Source organism: Pan paniscus, chromosome 2 (assembly GCF_029289425.2).
Source record: "Pan paniscus chromosome 2, NHGRI_mPanPan1-v2.0_pri, whole genome shotgun sequence".
NCBI classification, from domain to species: Eukaryota; Metazoa; Chordata; class Mammalia; order Primates; family Hominidae; genus Pan; species Pan paniscus.
In genome coordinates, this window is record NC_085926.1 from 124,572,910 (window position 1) to 124,595,717 (window position 22,808).

Below are 22,808 nucleotides of genomic sequence, written 5' to 3' on the forward strand. Positions count from 1 at the left end.
TCATCATCACTAATCTTTAGTGAAATGCAAATCAAAACCACAATAATACTTCACATCCATTAGGATAAGCATTATTTTTAAAAACAAAGAAAATAACAAATGTTGGTGAGGATGCAGAGAAACTGAGACCCTTGTGCACTTTAGTGGGAATGTAAAATAGTGTTGCCACTATGGAAAACAGAATGACAGTTCCTCAAAAAATTACAAATAGAAATATCACATAATCAAGCAACTCCATTTCTAGGTATGTACCAAAAGGAACTGAAAGCAGAGACTCAAATAAATATTTGTACACCCATGTTCATAGAAACATTATCCATAATAGCCAAAAGGTGGAAGGAATGCAAGTGACCATTGACAGATAAATGGATAAACAAAATGTGTTATATACATACAGTGGAATATGATTCAGTCTTTAAAAGAAAGGAAATTCTGACACATGCTACAACATGGTTGAATGTTCAGGACATTACTCTAAGTGAAATAAACTGGACACAAAAAGACAAATACTGTATGACTCAACTCATATGAGGTACCTAAAGCAGTCATATTCATAGAGACAGAAAGTCAGACGGTGGTCATGAGGGGCTGGGAGAAGGAGGAAAAGGTAGTAAGTGTTTAATGGGTATAGAATTTCAGTTTGGGAAGATGAAAAAGTTCTGTGGATGGATGTTGCTGATGGTTGCACAACAATGTACATGTACGTAGTGCCACTGAACTCTACACTAAAAAATAGTTAAAAATGGTAAGTTTTATGTTATGTGAATTTTATCACAATATTTTTAAAAAAGCAAAAGCAAACCAATGGAAATATAAATTTGTAATTCACAAATGTATGAATTCAGGACTGGGGAAACATGGCTTAAAATTAATGTGGGGAAAGTACTTCTAAAAGTCAGGGCATTTTATTCACTGTATAGTTTGCGTTATTATCTTACATCTGTCCTTTAACATTGACTTTCCAACTAGTCCAACTGCCTCTACACTGAGCCTAGTTTCATATGATGGCTAGATTTCAAATCACAGGTCAGACGCTGCTCACAAGCGTGAGATGACTTTTCTTTGCCACATCATTAAGTCCACACTTATTAGCAAGCATTTTAAGACCTCCTTGGCCAGGCACGGTGGCTCACGCCTGTAATCCCAGCTCTTTGGGAGGCCAGGCGGGTGGATCACTTGAGTGCAGGTGCTCGAGACCAGCCTGGGCAACATGGTGAAACACTGTCTGTACAAAAAATACAAAAATTACTGAGGTGTGGTGGCATGCACCTGTAGTCCCACCTATTTGGAAGGCTAACGTGGGAGGATCACTTGAGACTGGGAGGCAGAAGTTGCAGTGAGCCAAGATCAAGCCACTGCACTCCAGCCTGGGCAACAGAGCAAGACCCCATCTCAGAAAAAAAAAAGACCTCCCTAAATCACCTTTGAAACTAAACTTCCAGCCATTTTCCAATGAATCTTCCTGATTCCCTTGCATATACTTTGTGCTCAGCCATACTATTTTCCTTTTATCGTTATCTATCTTTGCTGATACTAGTTTCTTAACTAGATGCTCTTTCTTACCTACAGACTCTCAAGGACCAGCTCACATGGCATTTTCTTAGACTGTTCTGATCCTCCACGGAAGCCACTGTTTTATCTCTTATTCCCACAACTCTTGTTTTTCTTACGCACTTCTTTCTACACATACAAGCTGGTTGATTACAGCTCAATTAGACTATGAGCATATGGGAGGCAAGACCAAGGTTTATTCATTTCTGTGTCTCTGCAACACTAAGCACCCAATAACACTTATTGAATGCCATTAGCAGCCCAATGAAGAAACAAATCTCTCTCTTTGACTCTGCAAGGATAAGAACATATGTGGAATATGGTGTCTAATTTTGGGGGATACATTTAAGAGGTTCATGGGCAAAAAGAAAACTGTACAACCAAGTTAGTGACCGGCCACATGTAAAGACGGACATGTAAGAAAGCAGGCTACTCAGTCAAGCAAGAAAAACACTTGGCGAAAGTACTGGAAGATCTGCCTTCCAAGCAGAAGCAAGGTTCTTAATTCTGCCCACTGGAGCAATGCTCACCTCCAAGAATGAATATTTCAGAGAGGCAGATTTTGCTTCACTTAAAAAAATTCCAATAATCAGAGTTGTCCAAATATGTAATGGGACTCAAAATGGTGGCCACATTACTGAAAATGTTAACACATACAGAATAGAGGATCATTTGTCCTAAGATTTTCTGTATCAGGAAAGATTTGACTAACATTATTTAAGATAATTCACCCTACATTATGCACCTGACACTATTGTCTAGGCCCCAGTAATACAGCAGTAGACAGACACAGTTCTGATCTCTTAGTGTTTATGCAAACTACAAAGGACAACTCTTAAGAAATATAGATAGAAAACCGACCCCAGAAATAGTCCAACACATACATGAGAACCTGATCAATGATGAGTGAGCATACGAACTAGTGTGGAAAGGATGGGGTCTCCAAAAAAGGAAACAGGAACACCTGAGAAGTCACAAAGAAGAAAACAAACTGGATCCCCACTCCTATTACTAATATCAATCCCAAGTAGACGTCAAGAATGTAGGTATGAAAAGCATACTATTCAATTTTCAGGAGCTAAAACAGGAGAATATCTTTATGATCTCTGAATAGAAACAGATTTCTTAAATAAGACACCAAAAGCAAGCCATAAAAGGAAAAGAACGATAGAAGCAAATACATTAAATTTACAAACTTCAGTTAATGAATAGATCCTTGTATTAGTCTGTTCTCCCATTGCTATAAAGAAATATGAGACTGGGTAATATATAAAGAAAATAGGTTTAATTGGCTCACGGTTCTGTAGACTCTACAGGAGGCATGATACTGGCATCTCCCTGGCTTCTGGGAGGCCTCAGGAAACTTACAATGATGGCAAAAGGCAAAGGGGGAGCCAGCACTTCACATGGCCAGGGCAGGAGCAAGACAGTGGGGTGGGGAGATGCTACACACTTTTAAATGACCAGATCTCATGAGAACTCACTATCATGAGGACAGTACCAATGGCATGATACTAAACCATTCATGAGAAATCCACCCCCATGATCCATTCATCTCCCACCAGGCCTCGCCTCCAGCATTAGGGATTACATTTCAATATTTGGGTGGGGACACAGATCCAAACCATATCAATCCCATAAAAAGAGTGAAAAAGGAAGCTAAATCTGACCAATTTTCTACAGCAGCAGGTCCTCAAATAACATTATTTCATTACAACAGTGATTTAAAAAACTATTTCCAGCCAGAGACACTGTCAAGTGGAGTTTGCACCTTCTCTTCATGTTTTCTCCAGGTACTCCGGTTTCCTCCCACATCCCAAAGATGTGCATGTTAGGCTAATTGGTGTATCTACATTTTCCCAGTCACAGAGAGTGTGGGTGTGTGTGCAAGTGCACCTGCAATGGGATGGTGTCCCAGCCAGGTTTGGATCCCGCCTAACACCCTGAGCTGTCAAGATAGGCTCTGGCCACTTGCAACCCTGAAATGGAGTAAGTGGGTTGGAAAAGGAATGAATAAGCAAATATAAATTATTGCCAAATAAAACTTCATCAAGTAGACAATAATCATATAGATGCAAACAATAACGAATGCAGTGCACCCTCCACCCCTAACAAAGGGACTCTGATTTTGTTTTTGAACTGCCCAGTGGCACGAGGTGCTCCTTAAAATTCTGCTTTGCAAACATTTTTTTATTTCACCCACCACCATTAGAACCCAACCTCTCCTGACTCACCAGAAATTGGGTAAATAATTTTCTTCCTTGTTCTCACTAATCTCTCTTAAATGTATGTATAGCTCACGTTTATTTCAATGTTTAATATTAGACATGTTTTGGGTCTTTATTTAAAAGTCTGGTGATTTCTTTTTGTGGTCAGAAATATGCCATAGGAACTTAACTCTTATTTCTATCGATTAGCCTACAATAAAACTGGTTTTGTTACATGCCATTTGGCTTAAGGTTGGTTTCCAAGAACCTATCAACAATGTTGAGTGAGCACTTACTGTATACATAACCAAAGGATAAGCATCCTAAATATATAAAGAATAAGTCAGTACAAACAACTAAAAACCACTGCATAGGAAAATAGGCAAAAGGCCTGAAAAAAATGAAAAACACGCTATATAATTTCATAGAAGAGGAAGCTCAAATGACCCATGAACACACTGGACTTCATTTGGGAAATGCAAAATTAAACCATAATGGAATGCCATTTCAAAACTGCCAGAATGGCAAAAATGTCAACTGTTAGCAAGGATGTAGAGCAAGATGAACTGTTACAAACTAGGAGGAGAGTAAATTGGTATCACTACTTGGAAACTCAGTTGGGCATTACCTTGCTAAGGTAGAAATCATGCATCCTTTATGACCCAGCAACTCAGCTTCAAGATACCTATTCTAGAGTTAAGTCATTTATAAATGCGCTGGGAGTTACGTGCAAGAATAAGCATATAGCTGTACTGTTTTTTAAGACCAAAATACTAAAAACAGCAGAATGATAAACTCTGGTATGATTCATCCCAGGGAATAGTCAGCAACGAAAATTAATGAACCCCAGCTACAGATACTAACATGCACGAATCTCTGAAACATAACTGTTGAGGAAGAAAACTGCAGAAGAATACCTATGTATGTATGGTTCTATTTATATCAAGTCCCAAAACAGGCCAAAAGGAACCAAATATTGATGAATAATATATATATTTGGTAAAAATGTAAAAAAAAAAAAAGGAAATTTTGCATAGTGGTTAACCCTGAGGGAGGGAGGAGACAGCCAAGGAAGCTTCTACAGTACTAGTGTCACTTTATTATTCTTAAAAATATATATGCATAATATATGTTTTAAGAAACTATACACATCAATGTAAACTTCAAATATATTTGAAAAACACAGCCTATAATTTCATGAACTCAACCCAATAGTTTATGCTTTTGCATACTGTCTTCCAAGTATCATTTTTCAACTTTCTGTAAAATGAAGTAAATTCCTAAACGTTGAAAGTCTGTACCTTACACGTAGGTTATCACCCAAAGGCTCGTTTCTAAGTGAAGTATTCTTAAACTCAGAATACATTTGTCCTTAGAAATAATGCCGGATTCCTAGTCCGCCCCGAAAAGTTAAGGCAGTGTGCATGAAGCTGAAATTACCTCAGTCGTCCTCACAACCTTCCCGTACCTTCGTTTCACAAAAGGGGGAACTGAGGCTCGGCACAGGGTCCTAACACGGGTCGAGGTCACGCAATTAGGAGAGTTTCTGTTTTGATAAACTATCACAAGCCCACCTCAGGGGACCGGGGAGAGGAGAGGACGGACGGCTGACCTCACCGCCGCAGCCCGGGACCCGCGGGCGCCGCGGCCCGGACCCGCCCTGCCCCGGGTGGCGTCCGCGTGGCGGGCCCGGTCGCGCGCGGTGGAACCGGCGAGGGCCGCGCCTACCCGAGTACTATGGGGACAGTAGCTCTTGCTGAAGATCACCACCCGGCTGCGCTCGATGAGGCCCAGGAGGCGGCTGCGCAGCTCCTCGCGGGCCTCGGACGAGCGGCTGGGCCCGGGGGACGACAGGCGGGCACGGCGCCCCGGCGGCGACAACACGCGCGCCCCTCGGACATGGCCCGAGCGGCGGTTGGGGGCATCGCCCGCCTTTCCCGGCCCGGGCGACTGCGGCGGCGACCGCTCCAGAGTCTCGCTCTCGCTCCTGGCCCGGCCGGGCCTGCTCACAAACCGAAACGCAGGCGGCTGCGGCGCCGGGACGGGGCCTGAAGGGCGGCGAACGCTGCCCTCGCTGGCCACTCTCACCACCCGCGCGAATCCTCGAGGCAGCCGCTCGCCCCGCCCCCCAGCACCGCCCCGCGCATGCGAAATTGGGTCCCCCGCCCGCCTGCAGCCTAGGTGTCACCTGCCCTTCGCAAAGGGGCAGGTACCAAGCGCGAGCCTCTTTATCTCCAGGTTGTGCCTGCGTCCGGAGACCACCCAATCTTGGCGATGGCGCTCAGAGATGGCCTCTGTGCAATGCCTTTTACTCCTAATAATCCCCAACAGCCCCTTTAAACCACCTTAAAATATACGTTCTTCAATTTTTATGGGAAGTGTGAATTGGAAAGATTGATATTTTTAAAAGTTTAGATCACACAAGCTAAATAAATATATTGCGTTTGCTATTGCAATGCAGCTTTAATGAGTTTCCTAGGTTGCTACCCGTCAGTTCCCTTCTACATAGAATTCCAGAGCCGCCCCTAACAAAGGGACTCTGAAACCGCGAGAAGAGGAATCCTCTGTCCATTTCGGTGGATGAGTGGAAGACCTCGGAGCTGAACTTGCCTGCAGTGACTGAGTTAGCCGGGCATGGTGGCGGGTGCCTGTAGTCCCAGCTACTTGGGAGGCTGAGGCAGGAGAATGGCGTGAACCTGGGAGGCGGAGCTTGCAGTGAGCTGAGATGGCGCCACTGCACTCCAGCCTGGGCAACAGAGCGAGACTCCGTCTCAAAAAAAAAAACAAAAAAAAAACAAAAACAAAAACCTGGAGTTTCCTTCTTCTCAACAATTCTTTACATTTCAATTGAGTCCTCTAGGCGGAACCCATGCAATAACCAGAGCAGGGGAAGGAGCCTAGTAGGTACTTTACGCTTTTTGTTAACCTGTGCACTCAGCGATGCTGGAGTGCCTGTCATGTGCCAGATACTGTGCTGGGCGCTGCGGATTTGGCAGGGAATGAGGCTGGCCGCCCTGCTCCTATGAGGTGTGGCTGCGTCTCTCCATCTCCTGGGTCCCGTGAGGCACAACCAGTCATGGGGCCATTGTTCAGGTGAGGACACATGTCCAGGATGAGGGGGGAGTGTGTGGAAGCTACGGGCCTTGAAGTCAGGTGCATCCTCCTTTTCCCTGAGACTAATCTGTGGACATGACCCATGTCCCCAGCCGTCGCCCTCAGGGAGGTCACAGGGCTGGCCGGGTCCCTGCGTGAAGTTTCATCCAGCACCCAATCACAGTGCCTGTGATTTTCACATTAGCTTGGGTCCTCCTCTTTGAGCCATGAGGGGGAGTAATCAGGGGCACAGACCATGACACTCTTGCATGGCACAGCCTGGCCCATCACACAACATTGATGGGTCATTGACATGGGCAGGCTGAAGGAAACAGACATTGATGGGTCCAGTGACATTCAGAAATATCCACAGGGTCCCTTCTCCCCTGCAGTTGCCACCTGTCAGGGCACAAGTCTGAAATGTGATCAGGGACCCAGGAAGTGGGGGCTGAGATGATGTGGGCAGAGTCTTGGGGCCTGGCAAGCTCCAGGCCATGTGACAGTTTCAGCCCCCACATGCACAGAGCTGCCTCTGGCTGCACTCACAGCATCTTAATGAGCACGCTGCATTTGTCATCTCCTACTCAATGACAGGACTTTCCCCTTGGCTCAGTGTTTCCTGATGTTCTCAGGTGGCACCTTTAACACTCAGAAATTAGAATTCATTCTGGGCATAGGTCACCACCACTTCCTTCCCCTCGCAAATGTTCTCCCGTGTGTGAATCAGGAAGCAGGTGGGTCCAGAACACATGGAGAGGCCAGGTGGTATGAGCCGCATACGCAGTGTAGAGTTAGGAGTGGGTGCAGGTTCCCACTCTGCCACCAGCTAGTGACCAAGTGCCCTCAGTTCCCCAAGCCTCCAGAGTTGCCTGGTGAGGACTTCCTTAAAGCATCACCGTGAGGTGCAGCGAACCACTGTGCACCAGCCCAAGGGGCAGGCCAGTCTTTGCGGGCTCCAGAGATGGTGGCTGGATGCCTATCCCCTGGGAAGTCAAGTGGAAGAGCAATTGATTTCCCCACTGCCATTTTAATGTGTCTTTAAAATGTGCAAAATGGTTCGGAAAGAAAAGAAAAAGAGCAAAAGCCCTTCCCTGTGTTACCCTGTGTAGGGCTCCTCAGTGGGTGCACCATGGAATTTCTTCACATTGTGAAGGACCTACCCACTCCTGACAGCAGTAGCTTTTGCAGGAGTTTGAAATCAGAGTCTCGAATTGGGTTCTCAAAGAAAGCTCTCATTACTCTCCCTAATCTTTCAATGGGTTTTCTTTGGGGGAATTGTAATAAGCTAGGGTGAATTAGCCCCAGCAAAACCAGAACTGGGGCTCTTGGACCCCATTCCTCAGCCCGTATTTGACACCAGGCTCAAGTGGTGATGGCTCAAGTCACATAGCTACTGTTTTGGAGTATAAGCATGACGTCCACTTTGGGATCTTTATTTATCTACTGTAAGTCATTGTGTGGAATAACTCAGGCATGCTGCGTCTGTATTAATGTACCCTGAGTAGGTGGTATGTGCAGCTCAGGTCAGCTTGTTGATCTCCTGTGTCCCCAGCCAGTTATGGGCTTGGGCCTTTTTCAGCGTGGCCTTTGCCTTTGGCCATTCTCCCTCCTCCCCTCCCCGCAGTTCTCTTCCAGCTCCAGGAGGCATCTAGCTCGGTTCCCCTGGGAAGTGGAGAGTCAGGAAGGAGCCCGAGCTGGGATGTAGGGTATCTGGTTCTATCCCCAGCTCTGCCTTTTCAAAGCCACACCCCTATCCTGTCATCTGGGCCTGTTTCCTCATCTGTATATAGAAGAGGTTGGACTAGAATCAGCGCTTGACAAATAGGTGAGGATTGCAGGTGATTTTCAGAATTTCCAAGGCTTAACAAAGCTGGTTTTACTCTGTAAAGCCAAGCAGGCTGGAGCACCAGGTTCCATGACCTTGTCCAGAATTACTCAGAGCAGCAGCCCTGGAGCTCATCCAGTCAAGACGTGCATGGGGGGGCCAGGCTGGGCCAGATGCTGGGCTGAGTCCTGAGGGTATATGAGTGCTGAGGACAGCCTGGAGAGGAAGGCCAAGTGCACTGCAGGCCCCATCAACACTGACGGCACACAGCAGGTCCAGCCCCCGGGAGAGGGGAGCAGGGGCACTGGAAGAGCTGACCTGGATGAGGGAAGACTGTTCTGAGGAAGAACACTGGACCTGGGCCTGAAAGATGACTTGGAGCCAGCAGATGGAGGCCGGGAAAGAACCCCAGGTCTTTAAGGGGGCTGCGAGCCCCAGAGGCAGGCAGGCAGCAGGTATCTGACTGTGTGAGTGGGAGAGAATGCCTGCATGGCTGGAGCATAAGCATGGTGGGGGAGTGTGATGTGCATGGAAACTGGAGCGGAGGCAGGGGCCAGGCCACACCAGGCTTTACAGGGCATTCTAAGGCTTTGGGCTCATTCTCAGAGCACTGGACAGCTGTTGAAGGGTTTTCACCTGGGTAAGATGTGATCCTATTTGGTTTTCTCTTTTGGGTCAGAGACCTAATTTTGTGTGTGTGTAGGTTCTTGATATTGAAACTCTAGCTTTGCAAACCCTGAAGTGCTTACTTTAAAAACCCCTGCTACTCACCCTATGAATATGAGACCACAAATAGCCAGCAACAAAGCCAGACCCAGATAGAGGAGAGGGGCAGCCGACTGGACTCGCCCACTAGCTCCATAACCTGTTCCTGCCTGCCCAGCTCCAAAACCACCTGGATGAAATACACGCCTAAGCAATAAGGCAAGCTTCATGCAGTCCATCATAAATAGACATGTCACGTGTGTGAATGCCTATCCTGTGCAGCATAAGAGGGTGATTGTGAATGTACTTTTTTAGGGGAGAAACTCCTGAAGGCAGAATCCCTAAAAGTGGATAAATGGCCAGGCGCAGTGGCTTGTGTCTGTAATCCCAGCACTTTGGGAGGCTGAGGTGGGTGGATCAGGAGGTCAGGAGATTGAGACCATCCTGGCTAACACGGTGAAAGCCCATCTCTACTAAAAATACAAAAAAAAAATCAGCCGGGCATGGTGGCACACACCTGTAGTCCCAGCTACTCAGGAGGCTGAGGCAGGAGAATTGCTTGAACCTGGGAGATGGAGGTTGCAGTGATCTGAGATCGCGCCACTGCGCTCCAGCCTGGGCGACAGAGGAGACTCCATCTCAAAAAACAAAGTGTGTAAACAGAAAAGGATTAAAGTGAGGGCTCTTAGGCCAGAGTGGGTGGATTGCCCGAGCTCAGTAGTTCAAGACCAGCCTGGGCAACACGGTGAAACCCCGTTTCTACTAAAATACAAAAAATTAACTGGGCGTGGTCCCAGCTACTCGGGAGGCTGGGGCAGGAGAATTGCTTGAACCCGGGAGGCAGCAGTTGCAGTGAGCCGAGATCGTGCCACTGTACTCCAGCCTGGGTGAAAGAGCAAGACTGCATCTCCAAAAAAAATAAAAAATAAAAAATAATGGGGCTCTTGCCTTGAGCCCAGGAGTTCGAGGTTGCAGTGTGCTGTGATGATCCCACTGCACTCCAGCCTGAGTGATGGAGCTAGATCCTGTCTCTAAAAAAAATGAAATAAAAAAATAAAAACAAGGATCTATTCTAGCCACAGTGGCATACACCTGTCATCCCAGCTGCTGCTCTGGAGGCTGAGTTGGGAGGATGGCTTGAGTCCAGGAGTTTGAGGCTGCAGTGAGCTATGGTCCTACCACTGCACTCCAGCCTCAGAGACAGAGCAAGACCCTGTCTCTTAAAAAAATAATAAATAAATGTTAAAAGGGTCTTTGGCAGTGAAAAGGCTGGAAAACTCTAGCTCTGGTTTGTTCGTTCACTCACACCTTAGCAGTCAGTGCTTCACACAGAGCTGGGGCTGTTGATCAGACACAGAGTTGAGCGAGATGCACGGAGCTCACACTGGGGTGGCCTTGCAGGCTGCTCCCAGGTTCTGTGATTCAGTCCGTTCTGATTGGGACTTCTCAGGGAGAGCTGCCGCTGAAAAGTAGCTGTCTCGTTTTCTGCCAGTCCCTGTCTTGCAGTTTCACAGAAGACCTCACGGGGTGCTTCCCTGCCGCCAGGGCTGCAGCAGCAGGTGGCCAGCTCAGGACGTGGCATCCTGGGACTGCATTCTCACTCTGTCCCCAAGTTCCTGCACATGCCAAGGTTGCTGACTGCCCCTCTTGGATCAGCTTCCATTTTCTTCCTTTTGTAAAATGTGCAAATTGGAGATCAATGTTCGGTGAGATCTAGCTGAGCACTGACATGTTATATCCCAAGCCCTGCTCCTGGCCAGCAGTGGGGCTTGTGATGAGAGGTGGGCAGGGCACTATTTGGGGTAGGATTTCCCTTGTTCACTGCTTTCTAGTGCTGGCCTGGAGGGCTCTGCCAGTGAGGTGATAGGCTGGTGCTGAGGGTGAGGCACTGCTCATGGACCTGAGCAGAGGGGGGGCTCTGCAGCCACGTAATCCACCACCCACCCCTCTACCCCAGCCCCGAACCTTGCAGGTATACCCTTTGCTCCCTGGCTCGACCACCATCATGACCTATGATTTGTGCCTCATCTTCCCGGCCCTGGCCAAGGCTGTCGTTTACGTGTCAGACATTCAGGAGCTGTACATCTGTGTGATTGATAAGGTCAGTGGAAGCTTCATGATGGGGCCCCCTCAGCAGACCTGCAGGAACGGAGAGTGAGGCGGCTGTGGGATGTTTCCTATGGCCTTCACTTTTGCTCCTGGGGTCTGCATCCCTTCCCCTGTGAGCTTGCAAAGCTGCCTTCTATCTCTTTCGCTCTATGTTAAGGATGCAGAGTCCCTCCAGTAAGGAACTTCTTCATCCCAGGTGACATCCCCATGAGGCTTGGCAGTAAATCCTGCTGGCAGTTGCCTCTAAATTAGCTGTGACCTGGGAATTCTTGTCTTTTAGCTGGTGTAGGTTATTAACCAGCCAGGCACATGTCTTGCTGAGCATGGATTTCCCCCTGAAAATACAGGTTTTGGGTTCTCTGGAGTTTCAGTGACAAATGAGTACAGCTCACCCACGCCAAGCACCATTGCAAAAAAGGAAAAGGAATAGATCTCGTTTTATCTTTCACGTCAATAGCGAAATTTTATTACTCCAAATATCTGAGGTGACTGAAGCTGGGCTTCCAGAGGGTTGTGGTCGGGATCCTGAGTGGATAGAAGGGCTGGTAATTAAAAGGGCATCTTAGGCTCCTTAAGAAGCTAATATGCTCTACCCAGCCTCACATACTCCTCCTATAATCTCATTTCCACTGCTGTTTGCTAATTTTCTGTTTCTTCACTGTGTATTTCTGACTCTCATTTCCTAAGGTTCTTATTGTATTCTACACTGCCAGGTGTGAGCTATTCAGTCAGTGAGCATTTACTGAACTCCTACTGGATGCCTGCTGCTGTTCTAAGCAGTGTCTCATCTCCCTAATTAGTGTATTGTTATTTAAGAGTAGGGAGTGGAACTTATGCCTGTAAGTATCCCCAGCCACCCTCCCCTGACCCACCCCTTGGAATAAGCGCTTCATCAATTTTCATTTGCTGACTGGCTGATAGTCCAGAGGTAAACCTGGGTGACTCATCCCTGATTCCCAGGTCTGTGGGTTGAGGTTGGTGATGCTATTAGTATCTCAGAAAGTCATGGGGCACCATAGATGGTGAGATTGGTCTCTCAGAGGCCATCCCTGAGCCTCTGTCTGCACGATGCAGGCGGAGATTGGGAAGACAGTGAAGGCAAACATCCGCATGCTGGACTTGCACAAGAATCCCCTTCTGGCCAAATACTTCCCATTCATGGACCTGAAGCTCCGAGCAGCTTCCCCAATTGTCACATTGGTGTGAGTCCTCCTGGTGGTCACCTCCTCCAGCAGAGATGTCACAAAGGCAACTCCTGAAGTAGGTGATTCCTGGACAAGGGGAGCTCTGAGGTCCCTCATGGGCTCATTATGTGGTGTGGGGCCGTCTCGGGGTGTTAGGTTATGACAGGAGCAGCACTGCAGCCACAGGCCATGGCAGTCGTGGCCTGGGAATCATTCCAAGTCTATTTACAGCAGCAACATTAAACCAGCCCTGCCAACATCCTCCCTGTGCTTGGGCCACGCTGGGGCTGGTGAGCATCATTAATCTGTGATCTGAAGCACGTGGGTACTGTCTGTGCCTCTAGATGGACTCGCACCTTTCTTCTGGCAATAAGAAATTTGTTTCTGACCAGCAATAGTACAGCACTGCAGAAACCAATCCTCCCACACAAGCAGTGCCCTGGATGCCTCCTGTGTTCACTCACCTTCTCCTGCCAGGAGTGCACTTGGGGGGGGATGCAGGAGGAGCAGATGGGGGCTTCACCGGCTCCACAGCATGGCACCGGCATCCCTGGGCTCCTCCTGGGCTAGTCCTTGTTGCTGAGCTCCTTGATCCTCATCTGAAAAGTTTTGAGAGCACTGACAAGAATGATTCTAAGGTGTTTTTCAGCAGAAATTGGGAGAAATTTAGGGAAGGAGGTAACCTTCGAAAAAGGAGTTGGGGAGTCCTAAAGGCAGTGGATGGCAAAGCTTGACCCACACCAGCATCTCCAGAGGGCATGTTAGGACACAGATGCAGGGCTGCCTCTGGCTCCATGGGCCGGGGTGGCTGGAGGGTATGCATTGCTAGTCAGCGACCACACACTGAGAATTGCTGATCCAAGGGGAAGGCTCAGCTGCATGAAAGGTCCTTGTTTTCATGGTGTTTAGCATCTGGGGAAGTGGAGCACAGTCACAAACAGCAGAACATGCCCCAGAGAACCAGAGAGCCTCGGCCAGTGGCTGGGAGGCAGCCCCCAGGACCCTGGGGCCCACAGGTCACTGCTCACATAGGGGTGATGTTCGTGCCCTGAGTTTTCCTCTCATGAAACATGTGGTGTGTAAGTCCTGGGTTCAGGGCACAGCAGTTCCTTCTCTTCTCTGTCTCAACCGGTTTTTCCCCCACTCGGGCTGATTCTCAGGAACGCGACACTGCTTATCTGGGTCATGATGCAGGTGAGAGCTGAGAAGCCACATCATGCTCCAGCCCCAGTGTGCCCACTGCACAGCAGCCCCAGCTCCTGGCGCACTGCCTCTGTCCTAGCACGAGGTGACTGTGTAGAGGTGGAAGCCATCAGCACTGAGGCCCTGGCTCCATCTGGGGGAGGCACAGGCTGCCTGGCACAGTAGGCACTGATGCACTGCTATTTCCTCCCCACTCAGGTCACCTCTGAGGGCAGCCCCCAGCCTCAGTCCAACATCCTTTTCTCCATCAGCAACTAGAACATTGCACTGGTGAGCACCTCCAGGCTGGTACCAGGTCTCACCATGGGGAAGGGCACTGTGTCTGGGCTTGTGCAGGTGGTGGATGCAGAGACTGGCAAGGTGGTCATCATCTCTCAGGTAACAGATGTGCTATTGGAGACTGGCACTATCCGAACTCCCCAGGACAGCCAGCTGTGGTGATGGGCCACTGCTTCCCAGGGCAGCTGTGCCTGAGACAAAGGCCTCTTTACTGTGTTTGGGTTCTACCTCTGAGGACCACCTCTCTCCAAGGGTGCTGCTTCTGCCCCCTGGGTCTGCAGTCCCTGCCAGGGCCCCCTGTGCAGGACAGCCCTGCTGACTTGGGAGCACCCAGACCCCCAGAGGCTGCTCTTCTCCAGGCTGAGTCTCCCAGTCTTTCCAGCTGCTCCTTACGGGACAGGGTCTTCAGCAACCCCCGGCCCCAAAGGGCCCTTCCAGTGGAGGATGATGGCAATCGTGGTGAGGGCAGGCGTCGCTCTGCACACTTTGCCTTCATGTCCTTCAGTCCTCTCGGTGCCCTGTGCATTTTCCTGCTGTCCCCCTTTGATGATGGGAGACTGAGGGACTAGCTAGCAGACCACAGTCACCATGTGCCAGTTCTGGGATTGGGCCCAGGGCCGCCCAGCATCAGAGCTCTCGGGCCTTTTGTTGGTCACTTGAAGCTGGGCTTGAGCATGTGCTGATAGCAGAGAAGGGGTGCTGTGGGCTGAGAGTGCCTTCTGGGTGCATTGTATGTCTCCAGAGTAGTGTGGTGTATGTGTGGTGAATTAAAAAATTGTACTTCAGCCCTGGATTTGTATTTCCAGGTGGAGAGAAAAACCTGGGTCATCTGCTAGCATCTTCTACACCAGCAGAGGTTAAGTCATCTTCCCAGTCTCTGTGTAGGGTGGGGGACTTTCCTAATTGCTTTTCTGGGCTGGCAGTGAAGGTAGGAGGCCAAGTTAGGGCCATCTTCTCCCCGGAGGGTCTCCCTGCCCCACATTGGTGGGACTGACTCAAGCAGGTGAAAGTCGGTGTCTGGAGAGTCTGACAACTTCCCCGCTTTGTGAGGCGTGGGTCTCCTTTGGTCCTCTGGAGAGGAGGTGAGACCATTTCCACCTTCTGACGAAGGCTCAGGGCTAAAACTGGGGCCTTTGCATTCTTCGTGACCTCCTTCGCCAGCAGTGACTTGCAGAATCATCTCAGGGAAGGCTGCTTTGGAGTTCCACTCACAGCTGGACCAGAAACTTGGTCTGTAAGAAGAGCCTTCTGTGATGTTTAATGCAACTGTGGACAGAAACCTGTTTCAGAATCAGTCATCCCATTCCTCATGAGAACTAGGTCCCCTGGAAGCAGTCCATGCAGTTCTGAGTTCAGAGCCTGTAAACACAGAGCCCAGGGAGCTGGCGAGTGCACCGCCCTAGAGGGGGTGCAGGGAAGTCCTTGTTTTCAGAGGCCGACTTTGATCCATCATTGAGTTCAGTGATTTACTCCTTTTCCCAGCATTTTCCGTGCCTGCCCAAGTATCCTTGTTAAGCCACAAAGTCTGAATCACAGAGGTGGATGCCCAGATCCAGTGTGTGTCAATTTCCAAGACAAAGAAAAAGTCTTGGGGATGTTAAAATCTGTCCTGGTGACATGGCAGGGTTCAGATTGGCTTCCCAGAGCATCTCATTCAGGACTGTGACTTACAGACAGGAGGCCTGTGGGTTTTTTGTGTTTGTTTGTTTTGTTTTGTTTCTCTAAAAAGGATTGCAGCCTCAGGAACTGGCTCATTTTCCAGTAGCTAAAAGGGCAGCTGGCTGGAAATTCAGCCAGAGGGACACAGGGCACTGAGTATCCCTCCTCTTTGTTGTTTGACTTTGCTGGCATTCTCCCCTCTGGGTCTGCCATCTGACAGGTTGGGGAGGTGCTGGGGAAAGGCCCTGGTGGCCCTTGGCAGGTGGAGGGGCTGCATCACCATCCCCATCTGAAAGGCATCTTCTTGAGCCCAGGCAGGCAGGGGCTTCACCTGCAGCCCCTGTGTCCTTGCCTGGAATGTGATTCTGGTCAGATGCTTCCAGTTCCATCTGTCCAACCCAGGTCACACAACCAGCACCCCAAGGCCGTGGGGTGGGCCAGGACTAGCAGAAGGAGACTGAGCAGAAGGATGAGTGAAAGGAGGGGAACGGGTGCTTATCAAGCACCTACTGTGTGCCAAGCATTAGCCCAAGTCATGAGGCACAGAATGTGGGCTCAGCATGAGCGCATGGCAAAGAGTCTAAGAGGTTTAATCATGTCAGTTCCACATGAGTCAGCAGCACTAGAAAGAAGCCAGGAGAGTTAGTCTTTGGCCAGATTAATAGGAGTATAGAGTTGAGCATGAAGGAGGTTATAAGGTCTGCTCTAATCAGACTTCACTGGACTCCTGCATTTGTCACTGTACTCTGCTTAGTGAGACACAGGCAAGCTGGATTTGGGTTTGGGAGAGTCTGGAGACCTGTCGCTTGAGGGCAGCCTGGCCTAGGGAAGAGCAGACCCCAGTCCCTGGCCCCAAGTCTGAAGTGCTGACCCGAAGCAGCTGGATGAGACAGGGTGGCAGCCTCAGAGCACTGGGCTGGGACCTGCGGGGCCGTGGGAGAGGAAGTGGCTGGCCCATGTGGGGTGAACCGCCCACAAAACCAGGCCTCTCTTGGCAGAGGAGCACGGTGCTAGGCATCCTGAGGTGCCTTCTCGCCACAGCCTCTTAGCCACAGCCTCCTTCCCTTGAGAGGTCCCTTCTAGAAACATGCCCGGCCAGCACAGCATTCTGGCACCCTGCACCTGAGCACCATGCTCTTTCCCCAGGACCTCGTTCAGGTGAAGGTGCTGCTGCTTGGGGCCGTGAGGATCCGCACCCCCATCATGCAGATAAGGATGGGCACCCAGGTGAGGGGACCTCCTGGGCTCTGAATCCTGGTTCCCAAAGAGCCGCTGCTATAACCCTGTCCTCGAGCTACAGTGCTTCTCCACCTCCTCCATCTGCCCAGCCTGGGTATCTAGGGGTGCAGTGGCAGCTTCCCACCCACCCCTACCCAGACTGACACCCTCTTGCAGCCACTGATGAAGGCCTGCTTCCTGCTAGCCTGTCACCTTCCCACACCTCAGATAGCACCAGGCGCCTAACAGGAGCACCGTGACCGTGGCACTTACTCCACTCCATGCTGTCTCGGACATTAATCTGTTTGGTGTTCATAGCAGCCCTGGGAGGCTGGTGTCAGAACCATCTCCATGTCGCAGATGAACAAATGAATGCACAGAAAGCTTAAGACTCATCCCAGGGCCACACAGCTAGGAAGTGGCAGCACTGGCAGTGGACTGGGCAGCCCGGTGTGGCACCTGCTGTGGCCTTTTGCCTTCTCGCCTCCAAGTGTGCCCTCAGCAGACTCTCAGCAAATAGAGACTGAAGGAGCCAGGGACCCCATCCGTGGGTGCTCTGTAAGCAGGGACCCCGGCTAGATTAGGAGAGAGGGGCCCGGAGGAACCAGCACTGTGGGGCAGGGCAAGCTGTGCTGCTGGGGGACACACAGCCTCCTAGAGCTCCAGGGACTCCTTCCAAAAATGGGTCTCTTGGCCATGGGGAGGCGCAGCCAGCGGCAGGGGAGGCACAGTGTGGGGAAAACAGTCCCGCCTCTGGTTTAACTGTTTGGTATTTCATCAAAATTCCCAAACTTGTGCCATGTCCTTCTCTAGCTGGGGAAGAATTGGATACATCTCCCACTGCTTGAAGGAGGCAGCACAGCTTCTGGGGGCATTCCCAGTGCTGGCACCCTGCTGGTCACCAGGCCTGACTTCTCCCCACTGATGTCCATCTATATCACCTGGATCACCAACCACCAGAACCCTTTCTCCTTTGGCAATGCCATGCCAGGCCTGACCTTCCACTGGTCTGTCACCAAGCGGGATATCCTGGATCTCCAAGGGCAGCATCACAAGGTAGGTAACCACCCGCCCAGAGCCCACCTCCCACCCCTGTCCCAGGCCAGCACCCCGAGGGGCAGGGAGGGTTCCTGCCACATTGTCCCACGGGAAGTCCCACCTTCATACCCAGAGAGGCCCTTTCTGGCCTCTCCCAAGGCTCAATGGGACTCCCTTCTCCCAAACGCTAACCACACAGACAGGGTGGGTAGGTTCCTCTCCTAACAGAAGTGGCCATGTGGGGAAGTCACAAAAGTCCTGGGAGGTCAGAATCTGTAGCTTCTGACCATTTTCTGAGATGATGTCTGGCAGCCCCCAGTTTCTCCTGGTTTATCCCAGAGGCCAAACTCCCCTTCCCTTAGCCCTGTGAGAGGCCCTGGCTCCTCCTGAGATGTCAGAGCTAGAAGGTGCCAGGGAGAGTCTACTGAGTCCCTCTTTGTGTTAACCAAGGCCAGAAACGGGAAGGGACTTGACCAGGGTTGCCCAGCAAGCCAGTGGGGAAATGGGACTGGGCACCAGCCCCTGTAACTCCAGGCTCAAGCCCAGGTGGGCCTTGGGCACACAGGACCCAAGCCGGGGATGGGTTGAAAGGTCGCTTCCTGCCCACTCCAGAGACAGTGGGGATAGAGGCTAGGGGAGAGGCCCAGGCCCAGGAACGGGCTTTCCCAAAGGCTGCCCGAAGCTCATCTAGAGTAGGACGAATGCCTCCCCACCCAACTCAGTGGGAACAGGGTCCTGTCCCCAGTGCCTGGGGACTCTCCTAGATTGCTCTAATGGAACACAGGCAGTGAGACTTGTTAACAGGTATCCCAAAACAAAGCAGTCTGTGGGGACACACTGCAAAACCCAGCATTGCTCTGGGGACCTACACACACTGAAGGCTGTGGGACATCCTGTCGTGAAGACCCCTGGCTTGCGCGGGTTGGCCCAGTGTTTTCCAGATGCACATTGTGAGATGCAAGCAGGGCGGGGCCTGTGTGCCTTTGCTGAGGGTATCATGTCTGTGAGACCCAGCCCTGAGAAGCTCTCAGTCTTTGGGGGGGTGACAGCAGCTCATTGCAGTGGGATGGGCATCCATGTGCGTTGGGTGCTGTGGGAGCCCAGAGCTGGGGCCGAACAAAGGCTTCACAGAGGAGTCGTGTTTCAGGATGGGAGGGACTGGCAAAGGTCTGGAAGTGGGAACTCACTTGATGTGTTGCAAAAGTAGCAAGGAATTCTGAACTTAGGGTCTGGGGTGCCCCTTCACACAGGGAGAGGCTGGCACTCACTGTGTCCCAGTGGCCATTAATATAATCATCTGTGTTTATTTAACAAACATGCACAGAGCACCCGACAGAGGCTGAGGTGCCCTTGCGCACTTTCCAATATTGCCTTGTCCAGTCCTCAAGTGAGGCCTGCGGGGCAGGGGCCGCAGGGGCTGCTGCCTGCTGATGCCCCTGAGGTGGGGAGGAGCTGAGAGGGAGGGAGTCAGACCAGTTTCCTCTTGGACAATCCCATGTTAGTTCAGATGATATTAGCCATGGGCCCAGGACCCAGGCCCGAGGGGTGTCCACCTGGTCTGATCAGAGGCCAGTGGGGAGCTCAGGGAACAGTTTTTCCTGCCAGCGAGTGACTGCCCCTGAGCCAGGCTGGGAGGCCGACGAGGCAGCAGCCCTGAGGGGACTGAGAGAGGGGACTTACACAGGTGGTGGACACATCTGAAGTCTTGCAGAGAAGGGGCCTGGAGTTCCAAGGTAAGTGCTATCGCCACAGGCTTGGGGAGTCACCAGGGCCTTGGAGCACCTGGGCGTCCCAGGATCAGATCTGAGCTGATGTCATGAGGCTGATCATCTGCTGGACTGAGCTCCTCGCCAGGCCCCTGTGTGTGTCTATGTGGATCCTGCAAGAACGTGGCCAGACAGAGCCAGCTAGAGGAGCCTGGGAGGTGGAACCGGGTTTGTTCTGAGATGGTGGCAGTGAGGAGCAGGATATCTCTGTGAGAGGAAGGAGCAGTTAGGTGGTGCCTTGCCCAGGCTCGGTCCTGGCACAGTTACCCTGAGGAAGATCCTGGTGCTGGAGTTGTACATGCTGCCCTCTGAGCTCACATCCTGGCAGGTAAAATTTTCCCTCACTGGGCACGGAGGGAGAGGCCTGTGTTTCCAGGCTCCTTGAAGGAACTCCCATTAGGCTGCATGAACATGAGCCTGCCTGCCTTTTCTCATCATATCTTTGACCTCTTCTTTTTTTTTTTTTTTTTTTCCCCGCAGGGTCTTGCTCTATTGCCCAGGCTGGGGCATAGTGGCGTGATCACAGCTCATTGCACCCTTGAACTCCTGGTCTTAAGTGATCCTCCCAGCTCAGCCTCCCAAATAGCTGGGACTACAGGTTTGTGCCATCATACTTGGCTATTCTTTAAATTTTTTGTAGAGACGGGATCTCACTATTTTGCCTCATGCTGATCTCAAACTCCTGGCCTCAAGTGATCCTCCCATCTCAGCCTCCCAAAGTGTTAGGATTACAGGTGTGAACCACTGCACCTGACCTCTACCTATTGTTAGTTATTTGTGTCTTTCCTCTTTATATCTACATCAGTTTTTACCATAGAGTTGTCTATATTACTGATCCTTTTCAAAGGAAGTTTTTTATTTGATTGATCAAATTCACTTTTGCTTTCTAATTCACAAATTTATACTTTTACCTTTGTTAGTTACTTTGTTTTATTTTCTTGGAGTCATTTTGCATTTTTTCCTATTCCTTAAATTGAATATTCAACGTATCTCCTGTTTCCTTTTATAAAATAAACATTAACTCAAAAATAATACATGCTCGTCTTTTTTTCAAATAACTCAAGCAACATATAAAAGTTGAAGGGTTGGGAGGCCAAGGTAGGTGGATCACCTGAGGTCAGGAGTTCGAGACCAGCCTGGTCAATATGGCAAAACCCCGTCTCTACTAAAAATACAAAAAAAAAAAAAATTAACCAGGCATAGTGGCAGTGGCCTATAATCCCAACTACTCTGGAGGCTGAGGCAAGAGAATCGCTTGAACCTGGGATGTGGAGGTTTCAGTGAGCTGAGATCACACCAGTGCACTCCACCCTGGGCGACAGAGCAGGACTCCATCTCAAAAAAAAAAAAAAAAAAGTTGAAGGAGACAAAGCAAAATATAAGATAATGATCATCTCAGAGTCTTGCAATAATGATTTATTGTCAATGTATGATGATCATTATTCCAGATATCTCTCTAAACATTTAAATAGATAGGATATAGAGAGAAACTATTTTACAAAATATGGTCATGCTAATTATAAAATAAAACATAAATGAAATTTTAAGAAAAAAGGCTAAAGTAAAACTGTAGGAATTATTTATTCAAAATTTTCAGACTACTTTTTTTTTCAAAAAAGATGTTAGTTCCTCAAAGATCTCTTTTAAAAAACATGATTATGAAACAGTGAAATTAAAGTCATTATTATTAACAAGTTCCAATTTTCAACTGTATGTTTTCACTTCCTGGTAAGAAAAATAAAGAAATTAGAACACTTATACTTTCTCCTACCTCTCCTCCTTCTCACTCATGATTTTGTACATTTTATCATTTTTTTTTTACATTGTCAGCCTCTATAATATTAGTATTCTGCTTGGTAACCATACTTCTCACAATTTAGTCTTACTTATTTAAGTGAATATTTAAGTAGATTTGATGTCAAACACTAACCTTCTCATGGCTTTTGCATTTATGAATTTTAATATTTTAATCACTTCTTTGTTGCTTTGTTTGAATTGTTCGAAGTAAATTTTTTTCAAAAAGGATCATGGTTGTTGTCTGCCCTGAGCTTTTTCATGCTTGAGAAGGTCTGCCTGTTACATACATATATATGAACAGTTTAGCTAACTGTAACATTCTTGTTCATACTTTCACTCTGAGTTTGTAGATTTCCCTCTCTCTCTTCTGGAATGGGGTGTAGATATGGACAATTCTGACAACAAGTTCCCACCTAGTATTGTGTATTAGCTATTTATTGCTGCAGAACAGTTTTTCCCAAAACTGGGCAGCTAAAAACAACACATACTTACTATCCCACAGTTTCTGTGGGTCAGAAATCTGGAAACAGGTTAGCTAGATGATTCCAGCTTGGAGTCTCTGTGAGGTTGCGGCTAAGCTGACGAATGGGGCTGCAGCTACCTGAGGCTCACCCAGGGCTGATGGATTTTCTTCCAGGCCCACTCAAGTCCTTGTGACATGGGCTTTTTGAAGGTTTTGATGGCAAGTTACTCCCTTGATGAGTGACTGGAGAGAGAGAGAGAGAACTCATGCTAGAATCCACATCTTTTTATAACCTAACTTCAGAAATGACATACCGTCACTGTCACTTCCTGCTGTCTTCTGTCACCTACAGATGAGCCATTAAGTCCAGCCCACATTCATGGGGAGAGGAAGTAAACATCACCTCAGGCACAGAAGAACAGAAAGAAGTTGTGTGCATATCTTTAAGACAACCACATACCAGGAACTGCTTTTTTTTGGTATAGAAACTATCTTTTTAAAAATTTACCCTTGACATTTGGAAACTTCATCCAGCTATGTCTGATTTGCAAATTCAGGTATATCTTTAAAATAATTTTCTTTGATTACATCTTCACATATTGTTTTCATTTTACTTATTCTTTCTTCTTTTTCAGGAAAATGAATTATATGTTGGATTTCCTTTAGTTTCATATTTAATATATCTGTAATTCTCTCCATGGAAAAGGCAGG

General features: G+C 48.9%; 2 protein-coding genes across 3 annotated transcripts in view; one reads left to right on the plus strand and one right to left on the minus strand.

Annotated features, from left to right (window-relative positions):
- TXNRD3 (thioredoxin reductase 3) overlaps window positions 1-7,005 on the minus strand; it is a 48,262-nt gene extending 41,257 nt beyond the window's left edge. Inside the window, exon 1 of one of the 2 annotated variants that reach the window (XM_055110385.2) lies at window positions 5,487-7,005. The gene's annotated coding sequence lies outside the window, so the exon portion shown is untranslated. Of the gene's footprint in view, window positions 1-5,198; window positions 5,325-5,486 lie in introns of those variants that run through there. The other variant, XM_014344362.5, reaches the window with a different exon arrangement.
- A 5,820-nt stretch (window positions 7,006-12,825) lies between these two features.
- On the plus strand, window positions 12,826-22,682 carry LOC100993106 (nuclear pore membrane glycoprotein 210). The gene is made up of 5 exons (XM_057302012.1): window positions 12,826-12,964; window positions 14,076-14,255; window positions 16,962-17,042; window positions 17,847-18,089; window positions 22,450-22,682. The coding sequence occupies exons 2-5, from the start codon at window positions 14,181-14,183 to the stop codon at window positions 22,459-22,461; spliced, it is 411 nt and encodes a 136-aa protein (XP_057157995.1). The 5' UTR covers window positions 12,826-12,964; window positions 14,076-14,180; the 3' UTR covers window positions 22,462-22,682.
- The last annotated feature ends 126 nt before the right edge of the window (window positions 22,683-22,808 follow it).

What these genes read in the sequence shown, in the direction of transcription:
- LOC100993106 (XM_057302012.1), top strand. Translation starts at nt 14,181, where the DNA reads ATGGGGAAGGGCACTGTGTCTGGGCTTGTGCAGGTGGTGGATGCAGAG. An exon ending in AGGTGGTCATCATCTCTCAG is followed by an intron (nt 14,256 to 16,961) that starts GTAACAGATGTG and finishes CTCTTTCCCCAG; the next exon opens with GACCTCGTTCAGGTGAAGGT. An exon ending in AGATAAGGATGGGCACCCAG is followed by an intron (nt 17,043 to 17,846) that starts GTGAGGGGACCT and finishes GTCCTTCTCTAG; the next exon opens with CTGGGGAAGAATTGGATACA.